Genomic DNA, 24,390 nt, shown 5'->3' with positions numbered 1-24,390 from the left:
CAGACCTATAGCAAGTAAAGGTATTAAATCAGTAATTTAAAAATTTCCCAAAAAAGAAATATCGGTAACCAGATGGCTTTACTAGTGAATTCTACCAAACATATAAAGAGAATTAACACTGATTTTTCTCAAACACTTTCAAAAGGTAAAGAGGAGGGAACACTTCCTATGGATTCTGTGAGGCCAATAAATTACCATAATAGCAAAGTCAAAGATACCACAAGAAAAATTGCAAAACAGAGATAAAGACTATCTTCCTACCAAATCAAAAACTCCCAAAGATTTCCAGTATTCTTAATTTATTTGTGTAGATCCAGATTTCCCTCTGTGATAATTTTCCTTCTGCTTTTTCTTGTAGTGCAGGTATGCTCCTGACTAATTCCTTCAGTTTTTGTGTGTCTTAAAAGGTTGTTCTTTTGCCTAAATTTTTGAATGATATTTTTGCTGGGTATAGAATTATAGATTGCGAATTTTCTCTTTCAGTACTTTAAAAATGTTGCTGCGTTGTCTTCGCATTTGCATTATTGATGAGAAATGTCATACTTATCTTCGTTTCTCTGTACATAGTGTGTCTTTTTTCTTTGACTCTTTTGAAGATTTTCTCTTAGTTACTGGTTTCCAAGTAATTTGAGTGTGACGTGGTTTGGTGGAGTTTCCTTCATGGTTCTCCTGCTTGGGGTTCATTCCCCATTTGTTCTCAAATTTGGATACATTTCAGCCGTTATTTCTTCAAATATGTTTTTTGTTCCTTCATTTTGTCCTCTTTTTTGGAGGCTCCAATTATAGATGTACTAGGCTGCTTGAAGTTGCCCCACAGTTTATTTACACTCTATTCTTTAATTTTTTTATTTTTTAAAATTATATTGTAGATAGTTTCCATTGATGTGTCTTTAAGTTTCCCAGTCTTTTCTTCTGCATATCTGATTTGGTTTTGGTTCCATCAAGTGTATTGTAGTTTTTATCCCTAGAAGTTCAATTTAGATCTTTTTCATATCATCCGTGTCTCTATCATTGAACATGTGGAATACAGTTATAATAACTTTTTAAATCTCCCTGCCTGCTAATGCTAACATCTGTTTTAGAATTCTGGGTAAGTTTCAATTGCCTGTTTTTTCTCCTCATCGTGGGTCATATTTTATGACTTCTCGGATGCCTACTATTTTGTATTAAATGTCAAATATGAATTTTGCCTTGTTGGATGCTGTTCATACTGTAATATGTATTTTAAATTTACTTTTTAAATTTTTTACAGAATTGATTATATATCTGAATTTCCATTTTAAAATATTCACTGTTTGCATTTTCTTCATAATTCATTATTCCTTTCATTTCATGATTTTTACTAAAAATAATTTTCTTGTATGGGGCTGTTTTAAAAGTGTCTGTGTTGTGGGACAAATACACTAAACTTGCCATTTGTCAGTACACAAACAATTTTTGCAATTCGTATTCCAGATAAATTGCTAGTTTCTTTAATATATAAAGAGTTACTACAAAAAAAACAAGAAAAAATCTGTATCACTGAAAGATATGGTTAGGATGTAAAGAAGGAAGAAAAAATCTTTCTTAAAATTTGAGCATACTGAAGATGCTTAACTTCACTCATAGGAAAAAAAGGCAAGTAAAAGTGTGCTCTGGTAACATTTTTACATATCAAATTGGCAAAGATTAAAAAGTTTAATAATATATACTCTGTAGTCAAGAGTATGGAAACCAGATATTCTCATATATTTATGATGGGAATGCAATTTAAAACAACCTCTATAGAGCAAAATTCGTCAATATCTTTCAGGATATTAAAAGTACTCATTCCTTTGATTCAGCAATATCACTTCCAGAGAAGTATCTGGCAGATATACTTAGCATATGTAAGAAATGATGTGTATTATATAAGGAGATTAATCATAGCATTATTTATAATAGTAAAACATGAGAAACTATCTAACTGCCCTTTGGGGGCTGATTATAGGGCCACTAGTTACAAATGCACTGATGTTGGGGCACAGATTGAAGAGTAACATAGGCTCATGTATACATTTATGATCTCTGGAAAGACTCACAAAGAGCTGTTAAGTGGTTACCTCTGAAGTGGGGCCTGAGTGGATTGAGAGGATAAGGAAAGGAAGGAAATGTAATTTTTACAGGCACATTTTTGAACCTCTTCGAACAATTCTCTATGTTTCCTATTCAAAAAAATCTATTAGCTATCTTACATTCATTATGAAAAAAACAAAAACAAACAAACAAACAAACAAAAAACAAGACCAGAAAACTGGACAAGTGATTTTCTTTTTAATCTCTGAGACAAAAATAATGGAGTTGACCCCAAAACAATATTTCCATGTTTTTAGAGAGACTGAAAATTAGCACGCAAGAATCCATCCTACCTGACCACAGTATACAGTCATCTTCCCACAATTCCTAACAACATTCTGATTCTGGAAAAAAGATGAATATTTATCTTTAAAATAATAAAAACAACAAAAGACCTTATCAAATTTCTTATGTGAATTGGAACAATTCATTGTTAGGTATTACCAGAGAAACATTCTCTCCCTAACTACTTTTTAATCTGAATAGAATGGTTGCTGATTAAGGAGTTTGTGGGGTATCTGTGGCATCACTTTATGTCAAAAGCAGGGCTGCTCCCAGGTACAATGCAAAATGGGCAGCTCCAAGGAGAGAAAAAAGTGGAGGAAAAATTGCTAGTAAAGACCATAATCGGGATAAATAAGGCCATAGGGGACCTAAAACTCTTTCAATGGAAAGGTTTCTGATATGGTTGTTAACTCTTGGGATCCAAGTTGCTTATTCACTTCTGGAGGAAAGACAGTAGTTACATTGTTGACTGTTTTTGAAAGTTTTCCAATTTTTTTCTCAGTGTTTTCCAGGGAAATCGTCATTGTACCAGTTGGTTAATGCCATAATAATAAAAGCACTACATAATCTTAGTGGTATACAACTTTATTAGGTATACAAGCCTGTAGGTCAGTGGGGAGTCAGCTGGCCTATACTGGGCTCAGCAGGGCTGGTTCTTCTTTTTATGCCTGTGCTAGCCTGGTCATGCTTTTCTCCTAGCTATTCAGAGAAACACAAGGACAAACCCAGTTGTACAAGTACTTTCCAAGTATCTTTCAAAGAACAGGGAAATACACCCTGTGCCCAGTAAACCATACAGTAAAGAACTAAGATGAAATGAGGATAGAACAAGGAGGGGGCTGTAGGCAACCTACCAAAATCATCATCGTATTCACATTTATATAGGATCTTAAATGTTTATTTGAGTTTCCCATGTATTTTTCATATAATCCTCACAATATCTTTGTGTGAACATTATTTTTATTTTCCACATTTTATAGAAGAGGAACAGGATCAAAAGGATAAAGTCACTTATCTAAGATCACACAGCTAATTAGCAATAGAAGAGGAACATTCCAATAGTACCCAGAAAAAAGGGAAAGGGGTGGACTTTTCCTTGCTTTAATCATAACTGATCATCTTTTTTTCTTTGTTTATAGATTAAATATGGAAAAGACAAACAAAAGAGGTAAATGAAGAAACTTGAGGATAAGGTATATAGCTATATACAGGGTTGATAAGGTCTAGAAAATGAGGTTGTTTTATTTCTTGTTTGTTTTCTAATGAACGACCATCTAAAATTGTTTCACTGGTCTTCTGCCTAGAGGAAAAAAAAGATAAAGTTTACATAAAAATAATTGCTATGTCACTGCAAATACCAAAGAAATAATTTTTAGGCTGGATGTGGTGGCTCATACCTGTAATCCCAGCATTTTGGGAGGCTGAAGTCAGTGGATTGCTGGAGGTCAGGAGTTCAAGACCAGCCTGGCCATTATTGTGAAACAGCATCTCTACTAAAAACACAAAAATTAACCGGGCATAGTGGCAGGCACTTGTAATCCCAGCTACACAGGAGGTTGAGGCAGAAGAATTGCTTGAACCCTGGAGACGCAAGTTGCAGTGAGCTGAGATTGCATCACTGCACTCGCTCACAGAGCTAGACTTTGTTTTGTTTTGTTTAAAAAAGAATTTTTTAAAAGCCCATTGTATTAGTCCATTTTTATACTGCTATAAAGAACTGCCCAAGACTAAGTAATTTATAAAGGAAAGACGTTTAATTGACTCACAGTTCAGCATGGCTGGGGAGGCCTCAGGAAACTTACAATCATGATGGAAGATGAAGAGGAAGCAAGGCACCTTCTCACAAAGTGGCAAGAAGAAGTATTGAGTGAAGGAGGAAGAGCCCCTTATGAAACCATCAGGTCTTGTAAGAACTCACTTGCTATTATGAGAACAGCATGGGTGAAACTGCCCCCATGATTTAATTACCTCCACTTAGTCTCTCCCTTGACACAGAATTATGGGGATTATAATTCAAGATGAGATATGGGTGGGGACACAAAGCCTAACCATATCACCCATAAACACAGAGAAGCAACAGCAGCTAGAGGAGATGGAATCATGTTTTGTAGATGACCAGGCTGATAAATAATTGTTTAAAAAATGTTGTGGGGGGAGTGGAAAGCAAAAAACGGTGGGTGGGGAGCAAAAATATAAATAAATAAATTTCTGAATATGTGCTCCTAATATATATGAATGTATTTGTGTATAAATAATAAGTGCTGTACAAAGAAATGTACCTTAAAACAAAATTTTCAACACAAAAATAATATTTTAATAACAATTTTGACTACTACTATTTCATGGAATAATGCCATTAATCACACTTCATTATTTTTAAATTTTTTCACTTGATATTAATAGCATATTGACTGGGAAAGATGTCACGCGTGTCTATGTGAAGAGACCACCAAACAGGCTTTGTGTGAGCAATAAAGCTTTTTAATCACCTGGGTGCAGGTGGGCTGAGTCTGAAAACAGAGTCAGCAAAGGGTGGTAAGATTATCATTAGTTCTTATAAGTTTGGAATAGGCAGTGGAGTTAGGAACAATTTGTGGGCAAGGGGTGGATCTCACAAAGTACATTCTCGAGGGTGGGGAGAATATTAAAAGTACTTTCTTAAGGGCGAGGGAATATCGCAAAGTACTTTATCGCAAGGGTGGAGAGGGTGTATTGTCATAAGGTCAATTGATCAGTTAGGGTGGGGCAGGAACAGATCACAATGGTCGAATGTCATCTTTTGTGGTTCTTCAGTTACTTCAGGCCATCTGGATGTATACGTGCAGGTCACAGGGGATATGATGGCTTAGCTTGGGCTCAGAGGCCTGACGAAAGATACTTGAGAAAGAGCAACATGCACAGTGAATACATAGTGGGGGTTCATCATTAATGTATTAGATGTAAGTCTGTATTTCAAGTAATCTTTTTAGTACTGCTGATGGAGAGAAAGAGCTGACTTCTTGTCATATCTGATTAGCTTTTCATTGTTTTTCTTCTCATAATATGGCTAATGAACAGCTTCTACTGATGCCAGAAGTGTAGACTGACATTTTTTGGTTTTCACTGGTGTTGTATTTTGGCACTGTTTTTAATCTAGGATTCATCTATCAACAAAAATCTCTTTAAATCACTTATCAGTTTATGAGGATTAATTTAGCTAAAACTAGATCACATAAAGTTCCTTAATCAAGCTCATGTATATGATCCTCTATCTTAAAAGAAAAACTCTCCTTTAACCCCATACCCTCCTCCAGCTATCGCCCCATTTCTCTAAACTGTGCCCCTTCACATCTAAACTCTCAAAAATTTGCTATGCTTATTTCCCTCTTTCTATTCTCTCTTGAATGTAATTAGGCTTGGTTTTCCCCATTCCACTAAAATTACATTTGTCAAAGTCACAATGGGGAAGTATTCAACACAGTTGTTCATCACTTCTTTTAATTTATATTTTATTTTTCCATAAGGTATTGGGGTACTGGTGGTATTTAGTTGCATGAGTAAGTTCTTTAGAAGTGATTTGTGAGATTTTGGTGCACCCATCACCTGAGCAGTATACACTACACCATATTTGTAGTCTTTTATCCCTTGCCCCACTCCCACTCTACCCTCCAAGTCTCCAAAGTCTGTTGTATTATTCTTACATCTTTGCATCCTCATAACTTAGCTTCCACATACCAATGAGAACATACGATGTTTGGTTTTCCATTCCTGAGTTACTTCACTTGGAAAAATAGTCTCCAATCTCATCCAGGTCACTGCAAATGCTGTTAATTCATTCGCCTTTATGGCTGAGTAGTGTTCCGTCGTATATATGTCACAGTTTCTTTATCCACTCATTGATTGGTGGGCATTTGGGTTGGTTCCATGATTTTGCAATTGTAAATTGTGCTGCCATAAACATGCATGTGCAGGTATCTTTTCAGAATAATAACTTATTTTCCTCTGGGTAGATACCCAGTAGTGGGATTGCTGAATCCAATGGTGGTTCTACTTTTAGTCCTTTAAGGAATCTCCACACTGTTTTCCATAGTGGCTGTACTACTCTACATTCCCACCGGCAGTGTAGAAGTGTTCCCTGATCACCACATCCACACCAACATCTACTGTTTTTTGATTTATTATGGCCATTCTTGCAGGAGTAAGGTGGTATCACATTGTGGTTTTGATTTGCATTTCCCTGATCATTAGTGATGTTGAGCATTTTTTCATGTTTGTTGGCCATTTGTATATCTTCTTCTGAAAATTGTCTATTCATGTCCTTGGCCCATTTTTTGATGGGATTGTTTTTTCTTACTGATTTGTATGAGTTTGTTGTAGATTATGGATATTAGTCCTTTTTCAGATGTAAAGATTGTGAAGATTTTCTCACACCCTATGGGTTATCTGTTTACTCTGCTGACTGTTCCTTTTCCTGTGCAAAGATTCTTTAGTTTAATTAAGTTCCAGCTATGTGTCTTTGTTTTTATTGCATTTGCTTTTGGGTTCTTGGTCATGAAATCCATGCCTAAGCCTATGTCTAGAAAGGTTTTTCCAATGTTATCTTCTAGAATTTTTATACTTTCAGGTCTTAGGTTTAAGTTCTTAATCCATCTTCAGTTGATTTTTATGTAAGGTGAGAGATGAGAATCCACTTTCATTCTCCTGCATGTGGCTAGCCAATTATCCCAGTACCATTTGTTGAAAATGGTGTCCTTTCCCCACTTTATGTTTTTGCTTGCTTTGTCAAAGGTCAGTTGGCTGTAAGTATTTGGGTTATTTCCTGGTTCTTATTCTGTTCCATTGGTCTATATGCCTATTTTTATACCAGTACCACACTGTTTTGGTGACTATGGCCTTATATTATAGTTTGAAATCAGGTAGTGTGATGCCTCCAGATTTGCTCTTTTTGCTTAGTCTTGCTTTGGCTATGTGGGCTCTTTTTTTGGTTCCATATGAATTTTAGAATTGTTTTTTTCTAATTCTGTGAAGAATGATAGCGGTATTTTGGTATTTGGATTGCACTGAATTTGTAGATTGCTTTTGGCGGTATGGTCATTTTCACAATATCAATTCTACCCATCCATGAGCATGGGATGTGTTTCCATTTGTTTTTGTTGTCTATGATTTCCTTCAGCAGTGTTTTGTAGTTTTCCCTGTAGAAGTTTTTCAAATCCTTGGTTAGATATATTCCTAAGTATTTTATTGATTGATTGATTGATTGATTGCAGCTATTGTAAAAGGGGCTGAGTTCTTGATTTGATTCTCTGCTTGGTAGCTGTTGGTGTATAGAAGAGCTACTGATTTGTGTACATTAATCATGTATCCAGAAACTTTGCTAAATTCTTGTATCAGTTCTAGAGCTTTCTGGAGGAGTCTTTAGGGTTTTCAAGGTAAATAATCATTATGTCAGCAAAAAGTGACAATTTGACTTCCTCTTTACTGATTTGGATGCCCATAAAGAAAAAGAAATAAATTCTTTCTCTTGTCTGATTGCTCTGGCTAGGACTTCCAGTACTACGCTGAAAAGGAATGGTGAGAGTGGGCATCCTTGTCTTGTTCCAGTTCTCAGAGGGAATGCTTTCAACTTTTCCCCATTCATTACTATGTTGGCTGTGGATTTGTCATAGATAGCTTTTATTACATTAAGGTATGCCCCTTGTATACCAATTTCGCTGAGAGTTTTAATCATAAAGCAATGCTAGATTTTGTCAAATGCCTTTTCTGCATCTACTGAGATGATCATGTGATTTTTGTTTTTAATTCTGTTTATGTTGTATATCACATTTATTGACTTGTGTATGTTAAATCACCCCTGCATCCCTGGTATGAAGCCTACTTGATCATGGTAAATTATCTTTGTTATGTTGTTGGATTTGGTTAGCTAGTATTTTGTGAAGGATTTTAGCTTCCATGTTCATCAAAGATATCGATCTGTAGTTTTCTTTTTTGGTTATGTTCTTTCCTGGTTTTGGTATAAGGATGATGCCGGCTTCATCAAATTAATTGGGGGGGTTCCTTCTTTCTCTGTCTTGTGGAATAGTGTCAAAAGGATAGGTACCAATTCCTCTTTGAATGTCTGGTAGAATTCTGCTGTGAATCTGTCTGGTCCCGGACTTTTTTTTTGTTGGTAATTTTTTAATTACCATTTCAATATGGCTAATTGTTATTGGTCTGTTCAGGGTATCTAATTCTTCCAAAGCTAGAAGGGTTATATTTTTCCAGGAATGTATCCATCTCTTCTAGGTTTTCTAGTTTATGTGCGTAAAGATGTTCATAGTAGGCTTGAATGATCTTTTGTATTTCAGTGGTGTCAGTTGTAGTATCTCCTGTTTCGTTTCTTATTGAGCTTATTTGGATTTTTTTCTCTTCTTTTCTTGGTTAATCTTGCCAATGGTCTGTCAATTTTATTTATCTTTTCAAAGAACCATCTTCTTGTTTCATTTGTCTTTAATTTTTTTTTCAGTTTCATTGGGTGGAAAACAAAATCAAGTTGGAAATTTAAAATTTCTTTGAACTGAATGGCAATAATGACACAACCTACCAAAACCTCTGGGATACAGCAAAGGCAGTGCTGAGAGGAAAGTTCATAGTCCTAAATGCCTACATCAAAAACACTGAAAGAGCACAAACTGACATTCTAAGATCGCACCTCAAGGAACTAGAGAAACAAGAACAAACCATACCCAAACCCAGCAGAAGAAAGGAAATAACCAAGATCAGAGCAGAACTAAATGAAACTCACTCCTTTTTTATTGTTTTTGTGCCATCTGCCGTTTATTTGCCTTTTGCTTCACTGACCACATATTCTCAGTCTCCTTTAATAGTTCTGCATCATCTGCTCAACCTCTACACGCTGGAGGGTTTACACCTTCCAAGGGCTTTATGATTCATTCAGAGGATAAGCCAATCTTTACAGTAGCCAACAGGTTCCTACAAGATCTGTCACCCACTCCTCCAATTCTCTGACCTGATCTCTTCCTATTCCCCCTGTTACTTATTCCCTTCCAGTCACATTGGCCCCCTTGACCAAGAATGTACCACATACACTCTATCTCAGAGCTGTTGCCCTTGCTATCTCCTCTGACCGTGATACATCACCCCTAGAGAGCTGCATAGCTTGCTCCCTCACCTTCAGGTCCCTAGCCCAAGGGAAGGTTTTCTCCAAAATCTTTTCTGACAACCCTATAAAAACAGCAATTCTCCCCTCACTCTCCATATTCTGTATCCTTCTTACCCTACATAGCATTTATCACCTTATGTCATCTTATATATTTACTGTTTATTCATTTATGTCTGTCTTGCCTACCAGAATGTAAACTCTATGACTTTGTCCTGCTCACTTTTGTATCTCCAGCACTTAGAACAGTGACTGGCCATAGTAGGCTCTCAATAAATATTGAATGAATATGCTATGAATACAGGCCCAAGTGATAATCCATGTTTAAATATTAGTAAATATTTTTTCTTACTACTTTTTAAATAAAACTTATAATCTATATGTTTTATTAATAACATTTCTGATATTTTTGCATATTCCACTGATTCTTTCATATATCCCAAGACATGAATAAGCCAGTTTGGAAATTATTGGGCTATAATAGTGGTTTTCAGTTTTGGGGACACATAAGAATATTTATGGAGCTTGTTTACAGTGCAGAATCCAAGATCTGTCCCAGAGATTTTGATTAAGAAGGTCTATTGTTTGGGTCCCAGAATCTGCATTTGTAGGATAATGCACCTCAGGTGGTTTTGATGCAACTAGTCTAGGGCCACAGTCAGGAATACTTGATCCATGTGTTTGATAGTCTCCTATTTCAGCTCTTCACAGCAAACTCAGTAAAAATGGGGGGAAAAAACTTCTTTAACATGCCTCACACAGAGAATGATTTAAGTCCCATACTTTCTACACCAGTAGTTCTCGAGGGTTTGAATTATAAAGAGTGTATCATTCCATATAGGCTAGGTTGTGCACCAGTAAGAACCAATCCCCAGCTCTTAGTGGGTTAACACAACGGTTTATGTTTTGTTTGTTTGTTTGTTTGTTTTTGAAACGGAGTCTTACTCTGTCGCCAGGTTGGAGTGCAGTGGCGCGATCTCAGCTCACTGCAACCTCTGCCTCCCGGGTTCAAGCAATTCTCCTGCCTCAGCCTCCCAAGTAGCTGGGATTACAGGCACATGCCACCATGCCCAGCTAATTTTTGTATTTTTATTAGAGACCATGTTGGCCAGGATGGTCTTGATCTCCTGACTTCGTGATCCACCCACCTCAGCCTCCCAAAGTGCTGGGATTACAGGCATAAGCCACAGCGCCCGGCAAAATTTATGTTTTGTTCATGCAAAGCCTACTGTGGGTCCGGGTGGCTCTGTAGGGAACCCATCTTACATGTGTTGGCCCTGCATTCTAGGCTGCTTTGATTCTATGGTATCTCTACAATTTGCATTCCCATGATCACATGACACAGGAAGAGGAAGTTGGGTTGTTGAGCACTGGCGATTAAATGCTTCTCTCTGAACCCAACAAATTATTTCAGCTTACATTTCATTGGCCAAAGGAAATCATGCCCAACCTCAAGGGGAAAATGCAATCTTTCCATTTTCCCAGAAGCAGAGGAGAATACGATTTTGGTAAACAGTATTAATGTTTACCACAAAACTAGACATTAAAAGACTCTCAGGTTAGGCAGGATGACACATCTGTAATCCCAGCACTTTGGGAGGCCGAGATGGGAGGATTGTTTAAGGCCAAGTGTTCAAGACCAGCCTGGGCAACATAGTGAGACCCCCATCTCTACAAAAAAAAAATTAAAAACAAAAATTAACTGGGCATTGTAGCATATGTCTGTCCTAGCTGCTCAGGAGACTGAGGCAGGATGATCACTTGAGCCTGTGACTTAGGATTACAGTGGGCTATGATCATACCACTGCACTCCAGCTTAGGCAACAGAGTGAGACTCTGTCTCAAGAAAAAAAAAAAAAAAAAGATCAGATTCACCACTCCATCTTATACCACCAAAAACACACATAATAGTAGTTGTTATTTTAATATCTGTTATTGTGAGAGAGACAGAAATGACAGTCACTATGGTTTCAATGATGATTTAAATAATTTTTCTTATTAACCATAATAGCATTTGCATATATTCAAAACATAGGTGTACATAAACATATGAGGCATACCCACATTATTTATATTTTGTCTTCAGGCAGAGCCTGGTGTACGCATTTACAAACCTCTTTAATAACGTCCTCAAATATCATCAGCCCATATTTTGGCAACCACTATTCTAGACATTGAGATACATGTGACTTACCAATTCTTTTAAATTAAAGCTACTGTCATCGTGTTTTAGACAGTGTATAAATAAACCACACTGTTACTATGCCCAGCTATTGTTCAACAGTAATTTTCTGTCTCTCTGTTGATTAATGTTGCCCTTGTTAACAGCCACTGTGTTCGTGTTATCCTTTACCATCCATCTGAAATTTAAAATGGTAATGTTATCATAAAGTTGCTTCCAACTTACAATAAGAAATTATAAGTATAGGAAACTGTTTAATTTCTAAGGTGAACTTCGCCATGCTCTGATTGCTTCTTCTATCCCCTTCTCAACCTTGTTTCAACAATTTCCTCCTCTCTCTCCCTCTTGAAAATGCAGTATCTCCTGTTTTGTTAGATTCCTCCTCTTAGCCTATAACCATGATGAAATATCTTCTATCCCAACGAAAACAAAATTCTCTTTACTCTGTGGCCCTTTACGCTACTATCCCATCAAATGTTCTCCTGCTTCAGAGCCTAGCACTTAATCTTCTACTTTTGTGCGTGTGTGTATGTGTGTGACGGAGTCTTGCTTTGTTGCCCAGGCTGGAGTGCAGTGGTGCGATCTCGGTTCACTGCAACCTCCACCTCCTTGATTCAAGCAATTCCCCTGCCTCAGCCTCTTGAGTAGCTGGGATTATAGGTGCACACCACCACACCCAGCTAATTTTTTATTTATTTATTTATTTTTAGTAGAGATAGGGTTTCACCATGTTGGCCAGACTGGTCTCAAACTCCTGACCTCAGGCAATCTGCCCACCTCGGCCTCCTAAAGTGCTGGGATTACAGGCCTGAGCCAACACACCCAGCCTGCCTGTGTTTTTTTGTTTTTTGTTTTTTTGTATTTTTAGTAGAGACGGGGTTTCACCATGCTGGCCTGGCTGCCTTTGAACTCCTGACCTCGTGATCCACCGGTTTCAGCCTCCCAAAGTGCTGAGATTACAGGAATCAGTCACTGTGCCTGGCCCTAATCTTCTACTTCTCTACTGAAAGCATAAGGACATCAGACCTTGCTTAAAATGAAAAACACCCCTATCATCCCTCTCCCCCGCAACTCTTATCTCCAGGGACAAGCACTTTCAAATCTTTGCTGTTTCTTCTGCTGTTTACAACAGATTTCCTCAGTAACATGTTCATACAACCATTTATTTCAACCAATTTCCTGTTTGTTAGCCACTCCTTCTTCAGAGGTACTAGGTCTCCTAGTTCCTAAGCTTTTCTGGGGTTCTCTGGGGCTTAGCTTTCAGTTCTCTTTGGTCTGCTAAATCCATTACCACTAGCCCATCTGTTTTCCAGCTTCCAACATTTTGATATCTTACGTCCTACAGTCCTCTCCCCATTCTCTTTGACCTTATGGTTTATGCCCTTTAAAAAAATTCCTTTATTCTCAATTTAACAGAGCTTGGAGAGGAGACAGAGACTTTCTTTTTTGTTTTTCTTTTCTTTTTCTTTTTTTTTTTGGTCTGTGTTCATGTTTTCATGTCTAAATGGCAAAACGAGTCAAGCTTTTTTTTTTTTTTTTTTTTTTTTTTGAGATGGAGTCTCGCTCTGTCACCCAGGTTGGGGTGCAATGGTGCGATCTCCACTCACTGCAAACTCCACCTCCCGGGTTCAAGTGATTCTCCTATCTCAGCCTCCTGAGTAGCTGGGATTACAGACATGTGCCACAATGTCTGGCTAATTTTTGTATTTTTAGTGGAGATGGGGTTTCACCATGTTGGCCAGGTTGGTCTCAAACTCCTGACCTCAATTGATCTGCCCGCCTCAGCCTCCCAAAGTGCTGGGATTACAGGCGTGAGCCCCTGTGCCTGGCCAAAACCAGTCAAGCTTTTACTTCCACTTCCTCACCTCCCATTCCAGCCTCAACTCACCAATATGTGGTTTCCCATTTCCTTAAAGTTTCAGTTTAATTACATGCCACTTAGCATAAGTGACTCCATTTTGGTTTGGTCTGTTGGGGCTTGGTGCAGGAGTGCAGTTCAAAAAAATGGCTTCCCGTAATTTTATGTAACAGAGTGAGGTAGTATTTTCCCTTCCATCCCCCACCTCCACCCCAGGCAAAGAGGATGGAAGGTGCTGCCACTTTTCTTCATTGTGAAAGGGCTTTCACATTGTGAAAGGTCATTTGTGTGGTTCCCTTGGAGTGCTTGACATGTGTTCCCTGAAGTCTGAGGAGAAAAAAGAACTGGTACTTGACCCATACCTAAAAGGAAGAAGGACCCAAGGCTGGAGGGGCCTGGTGGCAGAGAAAAAAGAGGTGGCTGTGTTGGAGCAAGCCCTCTTTCAATGGTAGGCAGCAGGGAAGGCAACAGACAGGTGTGGGCCCTCAGGAGGGAATGGACTTGGGGACCATCAGAAATAGGACCCCTGCCCAAGAGGCTCCCTGCCAAAGGTAAGCAACCTCAGCAGAAAAGAGGCTAGTACTGTTGGATACTGGAGCTGAGAAGACATGAACCATGAGCAGCCAGCTGGAGGAGAGGCACTGCCAGCATTGAGTGAATTGACATCAAGTTTCCCCAGTAGTGTAATCTCTAGAGAACCTCATAGTACTCCGCATGAGAGAGTTGGCTCCAACCCTCACCTCACCAAGGCTAGTTCTCAGCCATAAGAATCAGGCGAGACCTGGCTGCTGTCCCTCTCTTCCTCTCCTGAGAGGTGGGAAGCATGACCTGAAAGCTATGGCATGGAGGAGAGCTCAGAGAGGACCCATCACACATCCTGGAAGCAAGTCTGAGCTGGGAGGAAGGAGAGGCTTTCATCTGACATGAAGGTCAGAGCTTCAATGGTTCCACAGCACTAGACATTGTCATTGCTATTTAGTGACTATTCCTGGGACTAAACATCTTTTATTTTTTTTGTTTTTGTTTAAATCTAAGAGTGACTGAAAAAGTTATGACACTTACCAAAGTTTCTATCCAAAGATCAAGGAGGAATGAGATTTCAGAAAAGATTTAAAGGAATAAAGGTAGAAAAAAAATCAAGTTGCTTGGATTTCTCACCCAATGAGAGCATCATTGTTTCAATATAAAGGTGATACGTAAAACCTGCTGTCAGGACACTTGCAAGCTGATCAGTGGAAGATACAGGAGAGAAATTATTACAAAAATTCCAACTCGAATAAGTGCCAAAAAGAGATATATGGAACCATGAAAAGTGTGTAACTGGCATATTTCTTTCTAAATCACTGTGTCAAAAGCCAGTTTTCAGAATGACCAATTTGTCATGTGTGTGTGTGTGTGTGTGTGTGTGTGTGTATGTGTAGCAATTTGTAAAGTTTCCTGAAAAGCAAATTATGGAGAATGACTTTAACAATCTTTGCAAAGTTTTGCATGGTTTTCATTAGCTTCTTCATTTCCCTTCATAACGGCATTTGAAGACTTTGATTTCTGTCTGCCCTAGCTTGATGCTTTGCAGCTGCAGGGCACTGAGGAAGGAGTGGGGCTCACTGCGGGCAGCAGGGGAGACTAGAGGACAGGAGGCTCATCCTCAGGAGGAAGCTCTGGGGGACAGGGAGAGAGCATTGACTTTTCTTCGCGGATTGACTTTTGGCCCAATTGGCCTGTTACCAGCCCTCATATTATTTCTACTGGAGTTCTGCAGGGTAATATTAGGGTAATAATAGCTCTCATTAATTTCATGTCTAGTACCTGTCAGCCATTACACACATAGTATTTCTAATCTTGCAAAATAGGAGATATTATCTCATTTTACAGATGAGAGAATTTGCGTTTCAGGAGGGTCACTTGCCACGAGCCATGTAACAGTAAGTGCCAAAACTGGGTCTAGAAGCCAGGTTTGTCTAATTCTTAAAGCCACCAGACCACACCACCCTCATCTGTACTGTGGACTGTATCTGTTTTGCTCTTTTTCTTCACTTACTCATCTTCAAAGGGGAGTTTAGTTTGTTGCTAAGTTAATGTTTCTTTTGCATTTTACAGGTCACTTCCACATTTCAAGAGGATCGGGTGGAAAAAAAGTGCTTAGCAAAAAAATATACTCACCTCTCCTGCAATAAAGTCTTCTGCCAGCCATGGCAGAGATGCATTGAGGGCACCTGTGTTTGTAAACTACCGTATCAGTGCCCAAAGAATGGCACTGTGGTGTGTGCAACTAATGGGAGAAGCTTCCCAACATACTGTCAGCAAAAGAGTTTGGAGTGTCTTCGTCCAGGGACAAAGTTTTTAAATAATGGAACATGCATAGCCGGAGGTAGCAAAAGCCTAGTTTTCAAGTCATTCTATGATATAAAAGGGCATACGTATGCCATACTTTCTATCAGAAAATAATTCTCTTATGTATGTTATGATGACAACTCAAAATTTTTTCTAGACTCTCAATAATAATTGGGGTAATCACTAAAGAAATCAGGGGTCGCCAGAATCCAGCCAGCCTTTGAGTGCAGAGCATAGGATGTTGAGTCCAGACCTTCCATTCACTGCCCCTGCCACTCCCCACTGCCCAGCCCTTTAGAATTGTCCCCACACTCACTTCTACTTGGTTGAAGGGATTATTCCCAGGGCCATTGAGTTGGTTCAGAACCCAGTGAAAAGTCTTCAAGTAAGGTTGGTACTCACATGTAGGCTAGTCAGGCCTCAGGTCCCCCTGTGGCCCCAATAATTTCTGTTTTTGTTTTGTTTTGAGATGGAGTCTGACTCTGTCGCCCAGGCTGGAGTGCAGTGGTGTGATCTTGGCTCACTGCAACCTCTGCCTCCCAGGTTCATGCCATTCTCCTGCCTCAGCCTCCCAAGTAGCTGGGATTACAGGTGCCTGCCACCATGCCCAGCTAATTTTTTGTATTTTTAGTAGAGATCGGGTTTCACTGTGTTAGCCAGGATGGTCTCGATCTCCTGACCTCATGATCCGCCCGCCTCAGCCTCCCAAAGTGCTGGGATTACAGGCGTGAGCCACCGCTCATGGCCTACCCCAGTAATTTCTTTCAACAGCCATCCCGCCATCCCCCAACTCTCTCCCCCAGCCCTGACCCCATTGTCCCTAAATATCCAAGGGTTGCTTGAGCCACTGCTGACCTGGGACATACTCCAACCTAGCAAACCCAGATGTCAGACCAGAGAGCTTGTCTACAGTCCCTCCAGGTGCCTCGTGTGCTGAGGAGGCTGGGGCCCTAGCACTTAGATTAGTGGGCAGTTACGATTAAGGATTTCACTGTCAGTCCAATTGAGTTTCAAGTCCCTCCAAACCCCACCCTGGTTGTTGACAAGCTGGACCTTACTGGACCCCAGTTCCCTCATCTGTAAAATGTGAAGTTTCTAAGTTGTACAATTCTTGTGAAAATTAAATAAAACAATGTATGCAGAGCTCTTCACACAGTGCTTGGCATGCAGAAAGTACTTGCTACATTTTATGTATGACAGCAAAGCTTGGGCTCATTGTCTTCTGATAGCAAGTTATTACAGACACTTCATGACCTTAGGAACGCTTAAAACATTCTTTTTAAAGGCACCATGACATATACTAGTTCATGTTTTTGAGATGCTGTATGTTTTTGGGATGCTGAGTTAAGATGAGTTAAGATGTTGAGATACTGTGGAAAAGGAGGGGGAAAGCTCCCTGTTTGAGCTCATCTATAATCCCTGTTGGAAAGGCGGAAGGCAATAGTGGAGGTTATTTCATCAGTGTCAGACTTTTCTTCTCTTGAGGCATTAAATGCCTTAAATATATGAGAATACATAAACCCTTTCTACATTTTACATTTTCACTGTTGGGCTTATTTTTGAGAGCATGGACTTTGGAGTGAGATCAGTTGAGCAGGTTCCAAATCCTGGCATCACCACTTGGGCCAGGAGCTTACCTTCCCCTAGATTTAGGTTCCTCATGTGTAAAAATGGGAATAAACAGGCTTTATCCTCATAGGGTTGATGTGAGGATTTAATGATCCTCTATAGAGCTGAATAACACAGCCACTGACACATAATAAGCACTCATAAAATAATTGCTTACTATTACTTGTTAAAATTGTCATGATGTTCAAAGCTCACTTGACTTTAAGTACATTATTATTTTTAAAGACTTTTAATTAAGAGAAAAAAGTGAATGGCTACGTATTGCACATTATTTTGTTTTTTTATTTTAGGAAAGTTTAGTGTTTCCTTGAAGCATGGAAATACAGATTCAGAGGGAATAGTTGAAGTAAAACTTGTGGACCAAGATAAAGCAATGTTCGTATGCAAAAGCAGCTGGAGCATGAGGGAAGCCAACGTGGCCTGCCTTGACCTTGGATTTCAACAGTGAGTGCTTGTATCAGTGGATTTTCTCATGGTTGATTTAATTGTTCTGTTTGCTTTTTGATTACCTAATCTTTCTGTGTATTAATTTCCACATATATAACCTAAGAAAATTAACTACGTGCATCATAGCATTGCTATGAGGATGATATGCATTCATGTTTACCCAACACTTGGAACCCTACTGACCACAAAGCATGGATAATAAGTCTGTTGAAGTATCTGGACGTGAATCCTTTAGTGATTCTGAGAGTCACAAACACATTCATTTCTGTGTGTCTCCTACTCATCTACAATTATGTACATTTTTTCACACTTAGTATCGCTTATATACTAGGTGTGAGTATAGTTTTTAGTTATATAGTTTATAGCATAAACTATAGCATCGTTATACTATACTATATATGTATTGTTAAACTATACTATATACTATAAACTATACAGTGAGTATAAACTATACAGTTACAGTATAAACTATATAGTTAGGATAAACTATAGTTTATAGTATAGTTTATAAACTATATAGTTTATATACTGTAAGTATAGTTATAGTTTATATACTTATAGTTTATATACTATGTAGTTTATATATACTATATAGTTTTTATATACTGTATAGTTTATATACATATAGTTTATACTATAAGTATAGTATATAAACTATATATAAACTATACTATACAGTATAGTTTATAGTTTAGTATAAACTATATAGTTTATATATAACTAGTATAGTTTATAGTTTATATAGTTATAGTTTATAGCATAGTTTATATATGCCTTTTCTCTTTTTTCCTTGATAAACCCTGTAGAGGTTTTCGTATTTGTAAAATGGTCTTTTGTTTCTTTATCTTCTACTTCATCAATCCTTGCTGTTATCTTTGACTTTCCCTTCTTTTCCCTATTGCATTTTTTCTGATTCCTTGAGTCGAATACTTGACTCAACGGTTTTCAATTTGTCTTACTTTCCTAACGTAAACATTTAAGATTAAACATTTCCCTCTAGGTAATGTTTCATCTACATGCTATCAGCCTTCATAAGTGGTATTTTATTTATTATTTGGTTCAAAATATCTTCTGACTTTCAATATAATTTCTTCTTTGCCCCATATGTAATTTGGAAGTTTTCTTTATTATAATATTAGTTTTAATTAATATGTTAGTTTGCCTTTGGTTAACTTTGTGTTATTGATTTTCTTATTCTGTGTGGTTAGAGAACATGCCTGTAAGATAACAATTTTTTCAAATATTTGTTGAGACTTGCTTTGTGGTTGAATATTTTTCAAATGCTCCACATGCAGGGTTCTAGATAATAGATATGTTACTCATTATTAATAGAATTAGCAAAGTTGTTAGCTGCTCTGTTTAGATTTTTTTCTATTTCTTTACTTTCAATCTTCCTATATCTTTAGATTTTAAGCATGTTCCTTATAAACAGCACATATCTAGATTTGTTTTAATTCAATGTTTACAATCACTGTTAACTGAAGAGTTTAGTCCATTTACATTATTATAATTACTTATATTGTTGAATTTATTTCTTCTCTTGTTTTTAGGCTTATTATTTACCCTGCTTTTTGTGTGCTTTTGTCTTTTTCCTTTTATAATTTCTACTAAATTAAAGATTTTTAAAAATCTTTCCTCTTTTCCACCTCTAGTTGGTTTGATGATTATGCATTATATTTCTATTTCTTTAGTTTCATTTGAATTTATACCATAAATCATTGATTTAGGAAGTCCTCACCATCTTCAGTAATAATAGAAAAAAATGTAATTAACCCATCAAGTTTTTAATATTTAGTTCCACCTTATTTTTCTATATCCCAGAAGTTAATCGCTATGATGATATAATAAGCCATTATCGCTACTGTTAAGACAATGCTTACTCAGATTTACTTCATGTTTACCAACTTCTTGGTTTGTTCCTTCTTTCTGGATTCAATTTTCTTCTTCTTAAACCACATCTGCTAGTAGTTCACTAGTGAGAGTCTCTTATATTGTTAAATTAAGCTATAGGCTATTTCTGAGTTTCATCAGTTTGTTACCTACAACTTATGGTTCAACCTACTAGTAGATTCTCTCATTATTTGATTTCTCAGTATTTTGCTCTTATATAAGCTCATGAACAGACATCTCTAATTTTAACCAGCACAGATTTCCCTTACTTCCTTAAGAACTCATTGAGGAAAACGATGGCATTTTATATAGTATTTTTTTTTATTATACCTTAAGTTCTAGGGTACATGTGCACAACGTGCAGGTTTGTTACATATATATACATGTGCCATATTGGTTTGCTGCACCCATTAACTCATCATTTACATTAGGTATATCTCCTAATGCTATCCCTCCCCCCTACCCCCTCCCCACAATAGGACCTGGTGTGTGATGCTCCCCTTCCTGTGTCCAAGTGATCTCATTGTTCAATTCCTACCTATGAGTGAGAACATGTGGTATTTGGTTTTCTGTTCTTGCGATAGTTTGCTGGGAATGATAGTTTCCAGCTGCATCCCTGTCCCTACAAAGGACACGAACTCATCCTTTTTTATGGCTGCATAGTATTCCATGGTGTATATGTGCCACATTTTCTTAATCCAGTCTGTCACTGATGGACATTTGGGTTGATTCCAAGTCTTTTCTATTGTGACTAGTGCCACAATAAACGTGTGTGCATGTGTCTTTATAGCAGCATGACTTATAATCCTTTGGGTATATCCCCAGGAATGGGATGGCTGGGTCAAATGATATTTCTAGTTCTAGATCCTTGAGGAATCGCCACACTGTTTTCTACAATGTTTGAACTAGTTTACAGTCCCACCAACAGTGTTAAAGTGTTCCTATTTCTCTACATCCTCTCCAGCACCTGTTGTTTCCTGATTTTTTAATGATTGCCATTCTAACTGGTGTGAGATGGTATCTTATTGTGGTTTTGATTTGCATTTCCCTGCTGGCAAGTGATGATGAGCATTTTTTCATGTGTCTGTTGGCTGTATGAATCTCTTCTTTTGAGAAGTGTTTGTTCATATCCTTTGCCCACTTTTTGATGGGGTTGTTTGATTTTTTCTTGTAAATTTGATTGAGTTCTTTATAGGTTCTGGATATTAGCCCTTTGTCAGATGAGTAGATTGCAAAAATTTTCTCCCATTCTGTAGGTCGCCTGTTCACTCTGACGGTAGTTTCTTTTGCTGTGCAGAAGCTCTTTAGTTTAATTAGATCCCATTTGTTGATTTTGGCTTTTGTTGCCATTGCTTTTGGTGTTTTAGACATGAAGTCCTTGCCCATGCCTATGTCCTGAATGGTATTCCATAGGTTTTCTTCTAGCGTTTTTATGGTTTTAGGTCTAACATTTAAGCCTCTAATCCATCTTGAATTAATTTTCGTATAAGGAGTAAGGAAAGGATCCAGTTTCAGCTTTCTACTTATGGCTAACTAGTTTTCCCAGCACCATTTATTAAATAGGGAATCCTTTCTCCATTTCTTGTTTTTCTCAGGTTTGTCAAAGATCAGATGTGTGGTATTATTTCTGAGGGCTCTGTTCTGTTCCATTGGTCTATATCTCTGTTTTGGTACCAGTGCCATGCTGTTTTGGTTACTGTAGCCTTGTAGTATAGTTTGAAGTCAGGTGGCGTGATGCCTCCAGCTTTGTTCTTTTGGCTTAGGATTGTCTTGGCAATGCGGGGTCTTTTTTGGTTCCATATGAATTTTAAAGCAGTTTTTTCCAATTCTGTGAAGAAAGTCATTGGTAGCTTAATGGGGATGGCATTGAATCTATAAATTACCTTGGTCAGTATGGCCATTTTCACAATATTGATTCTTCCTCTCCATGAGCATGGTATGTTCTTCCATATGTTTGTGTCCTCTTTAATTTCACTGAGCAGTGGTTTGTAGTTCTCCTTGAAGAGGTCCTTTACATCCCTTGTAAGTTGGGTTCCTAGGTATTTTATTCTCTTTGAAGCTATTGTGAGTGGGAGTTCATTCATGATTTGGCTCTCTGTTTGTCTGTTACTGGTGTATAAGAATGCTTGTGATTTTTCCACATTGATTTTGTATCCTGACACTTTGCTGAAGTTGCTTATCAGCTTAAGGAGATTTTGGGCTGAAACAATGGGGTTTTCTAAATATACAATCATGTCATCTCCAAACATGGACAGTTTGACTTCTTTTCCTAACTGAATACCCTTGATTTCTTTCTCTTGCTTGATTGCCCTGGCCAGAACTTCCAACACTATGTTGAATAGGAGTGGCGAGAGAGGGCATCCCTGTCTTGTGCCAGTTTTCAAAGGGAATGCTTCCAGTTTTTGCCCATTCAGTATGATGTTGGCTGTGGGTTTCTCATAAATAGCTCTTATTTTTTTGAGATACATTCCATCAACACTGAATTTATTGAGAGTTTTTAGCATGAAGGGCTGTTGAATTTTGTCAAAGGCCTTTTCTGCATCTATTGAGATAATCATGTGGTTTTTGTCTTTGGTTCTGTTTATATGCTGGATTATGTTTATTGATTTGCGTATGTTGAACCAGCTTTGCATCCCAGGGATGAAGCCCACTTGATCATGGTGGATAAGCTTTTTGATGTGCTGCTGGAGTCGGTTTGCCAGTATTTTGTTGAGGATTTTTGCATCAATGTTCACAGGGATATTGGTCTAAAATTCTTTTTTGGTTGTATCTCTGTCAGGCTTTGGTATCACGATCATGTTGGCCTCATAAAATGAGTTAGGGAGGATTCCCTCTTTTTCTATTGATTGGAATAGTTTCAGAACGAAGGGTACCAACTCCTCCTTGTACCTCTGGTAGAATTCGGCTGTGAATTCATCTGGTCCTGGACTTTTTTTGGTTGGTAGGCTATTAATTATTGCCTCAATTTCAGAGCCTGCTATTGGTCTATTCAGGGATTCAACTTCTTCCTGGTTTAGTCTTGGGAGAGTATAAGTGTCCAGGAAATTATCCATTTCTTCTAGGTTTTCTAGTTTATTTGCGTAGAGGTGTTTATAGTATTCTCTGATGGTAGTTTGTATTTCTGTGGGGTCGGTGGTGATATCCCCTTTATCATTTTTAATTGCGTCAATTTGATTCTTCTCTCTTTTCTTCTTTATTAGTCTTGCTAGTGGTCTGTCAATTTTGTTGATCTTTTCCAAAAACCAACTCCTGGATTCATTGATTTTTTGGAGGGTTTTTTGTGTGTCTATCTCCTTCAGTTCTGCTCTGATCTTAGTTATTTCTTGTCATCTGCTAGCTTTTGAATGTGCTTGCTCTTGCTTCTCTAGTTCTTTTAATTGTGATGTTAGTGTGTCAATTTTAGATCTTTCCTGCTTTCTTTTGTGGGCATTTAGTGCTATAAATTTCCCTCTACACACTGCTTTAAATGTGTCCCAGAGATTCTGGTATGTTGTATCTTTGTTCTCATTAGTTTCAAAGAACATCTTTATTTCTGCCTTCATTTTGTTATGTACCCAGTAGTTATTCAGGAGCAGGTTATTCAGTTTCCATGTAGTTGAGCGGTTTTGATTGAGTTTCTTAGTCCTGAGTTCTGGTTTAATTGCACTGTGGTCTGAGAGACAGTTTGTTATAATTTCTGTTCTTTTACATTTGCTGAGGAATGCTTTACTTCCAACTATGTGGTCAATTTTGGAATAAGTGCGATGTGGTGCTGAGAAGAATGTATATTCTGTTGATTTGGGGTGGAGAGTTCTGTAGATGTCTATTAGGTCCGCTTGGTGCTGAGTTGTGTTCAATTCCTGGATATCCTTGTTAACTTTCTGTCTCGTTGATCTGTCTAATGTTGACAGTGGTGTGTTAAAGTCTCCCATTATTATTGTATGGAAGTCTAAGTCTCTTTGTAAGTCTCTAAGGACTTGCTTTATGAATCTGGGTGCTCCTGTATTGGGTGCATATATATTTAGGATAGTTAGCTCTTCCTGATGAATTGATCCCTTTACCATTATGTAATGGCCTTCTTTGTCTCTTTTGATCTTTGATGGTTTAAAGTCTGTTTTATCAGAGACTAGGATTGCAACCCCCGCTTTTTTTTGTTTTCCGTTTGCTTGGTAGATCTTCCTCCATCCCTTTATTTTGAGCCTGTGTGTGTCTCTGCATGTGAGATGGGTCTCTTGAATACAGCAAACTGATGGGTCTTGACTCTTCATCCAATTTACCAGTCTGTGTCTTTTAATTGGAGCATTTAGTCCATTTACATTTAAGGTTAATATTGTTATGTGTGAACTTGATCCTGTCATTACAATATTAGCTGGTTATTTTGCTCACTAGTTGATGCAGTTTCTTCCTAGCATTGATGGACTTTACATTTTGACATGTTTTTGCAATGGCTGGTACCTGTTGTTCCTTTCCATGTTTAGTGCTTCCTTCAGGATCTCTTGTAGTGCAGGCCTGGTGGTGACAAAATCTCTAAGCATTTGCTTGTCTGTAAAGGATTTTATT

At 37.9% G+C, this 24,390-nt stretch overlaps 1 protein-coding gene across 4 annotated transcripts in view; it reads left to right on the top strand.

The window, feature by feature from the left end:
- Window positions 1-24,390, top strand: part of CFI (complement factor I) — a 71,606-nt gene that overhangs the window by 25,126 nt on the left and 22,090 nt on the right. For 2 of the 4 annotated variants that reach the window (XM_078002083.1, XM_015139020.3), the window contains exons 2-3: window positions 15,652-15,922; window positions 17,805-17,958. In XM_078002083.1, coding sequence (XP_077858209.1) covers window positions 17,888-17,958 — 71 coding nt within the window. In that variant the 5' untranslated portion in view covers window positions 15,652-15,922; window positions 17,805-17,887. The remainder of the gene's footprint in view (window positions 1-15,651; window positions 15,923-17,804; window positions 17,959-24,390) is intronic. The other 2 variants (XM_015139024.3, XM_015139025.3) reach the window with 1 other exon arrangement.

The sequence above is a fragment of the Macaca mulatta genome, chromosome 5, assembly GCF_049350105.2.
Source record: "Macaca mulatta isolate MMU2019108-1 chromosome 5, T2T-MMU8v2.0, whole genome shotgun sequence".
In the NCBI taxonomy this organism is placed as follows: Eukaryota; Metazoa; Chordata; class Mammalia; order Primates; family Cercopithecidae; genus Macaca; species Macaca mulatta.
This window is presented reverse-complemented; position numbering and strand designations above follow the sequence as displayed.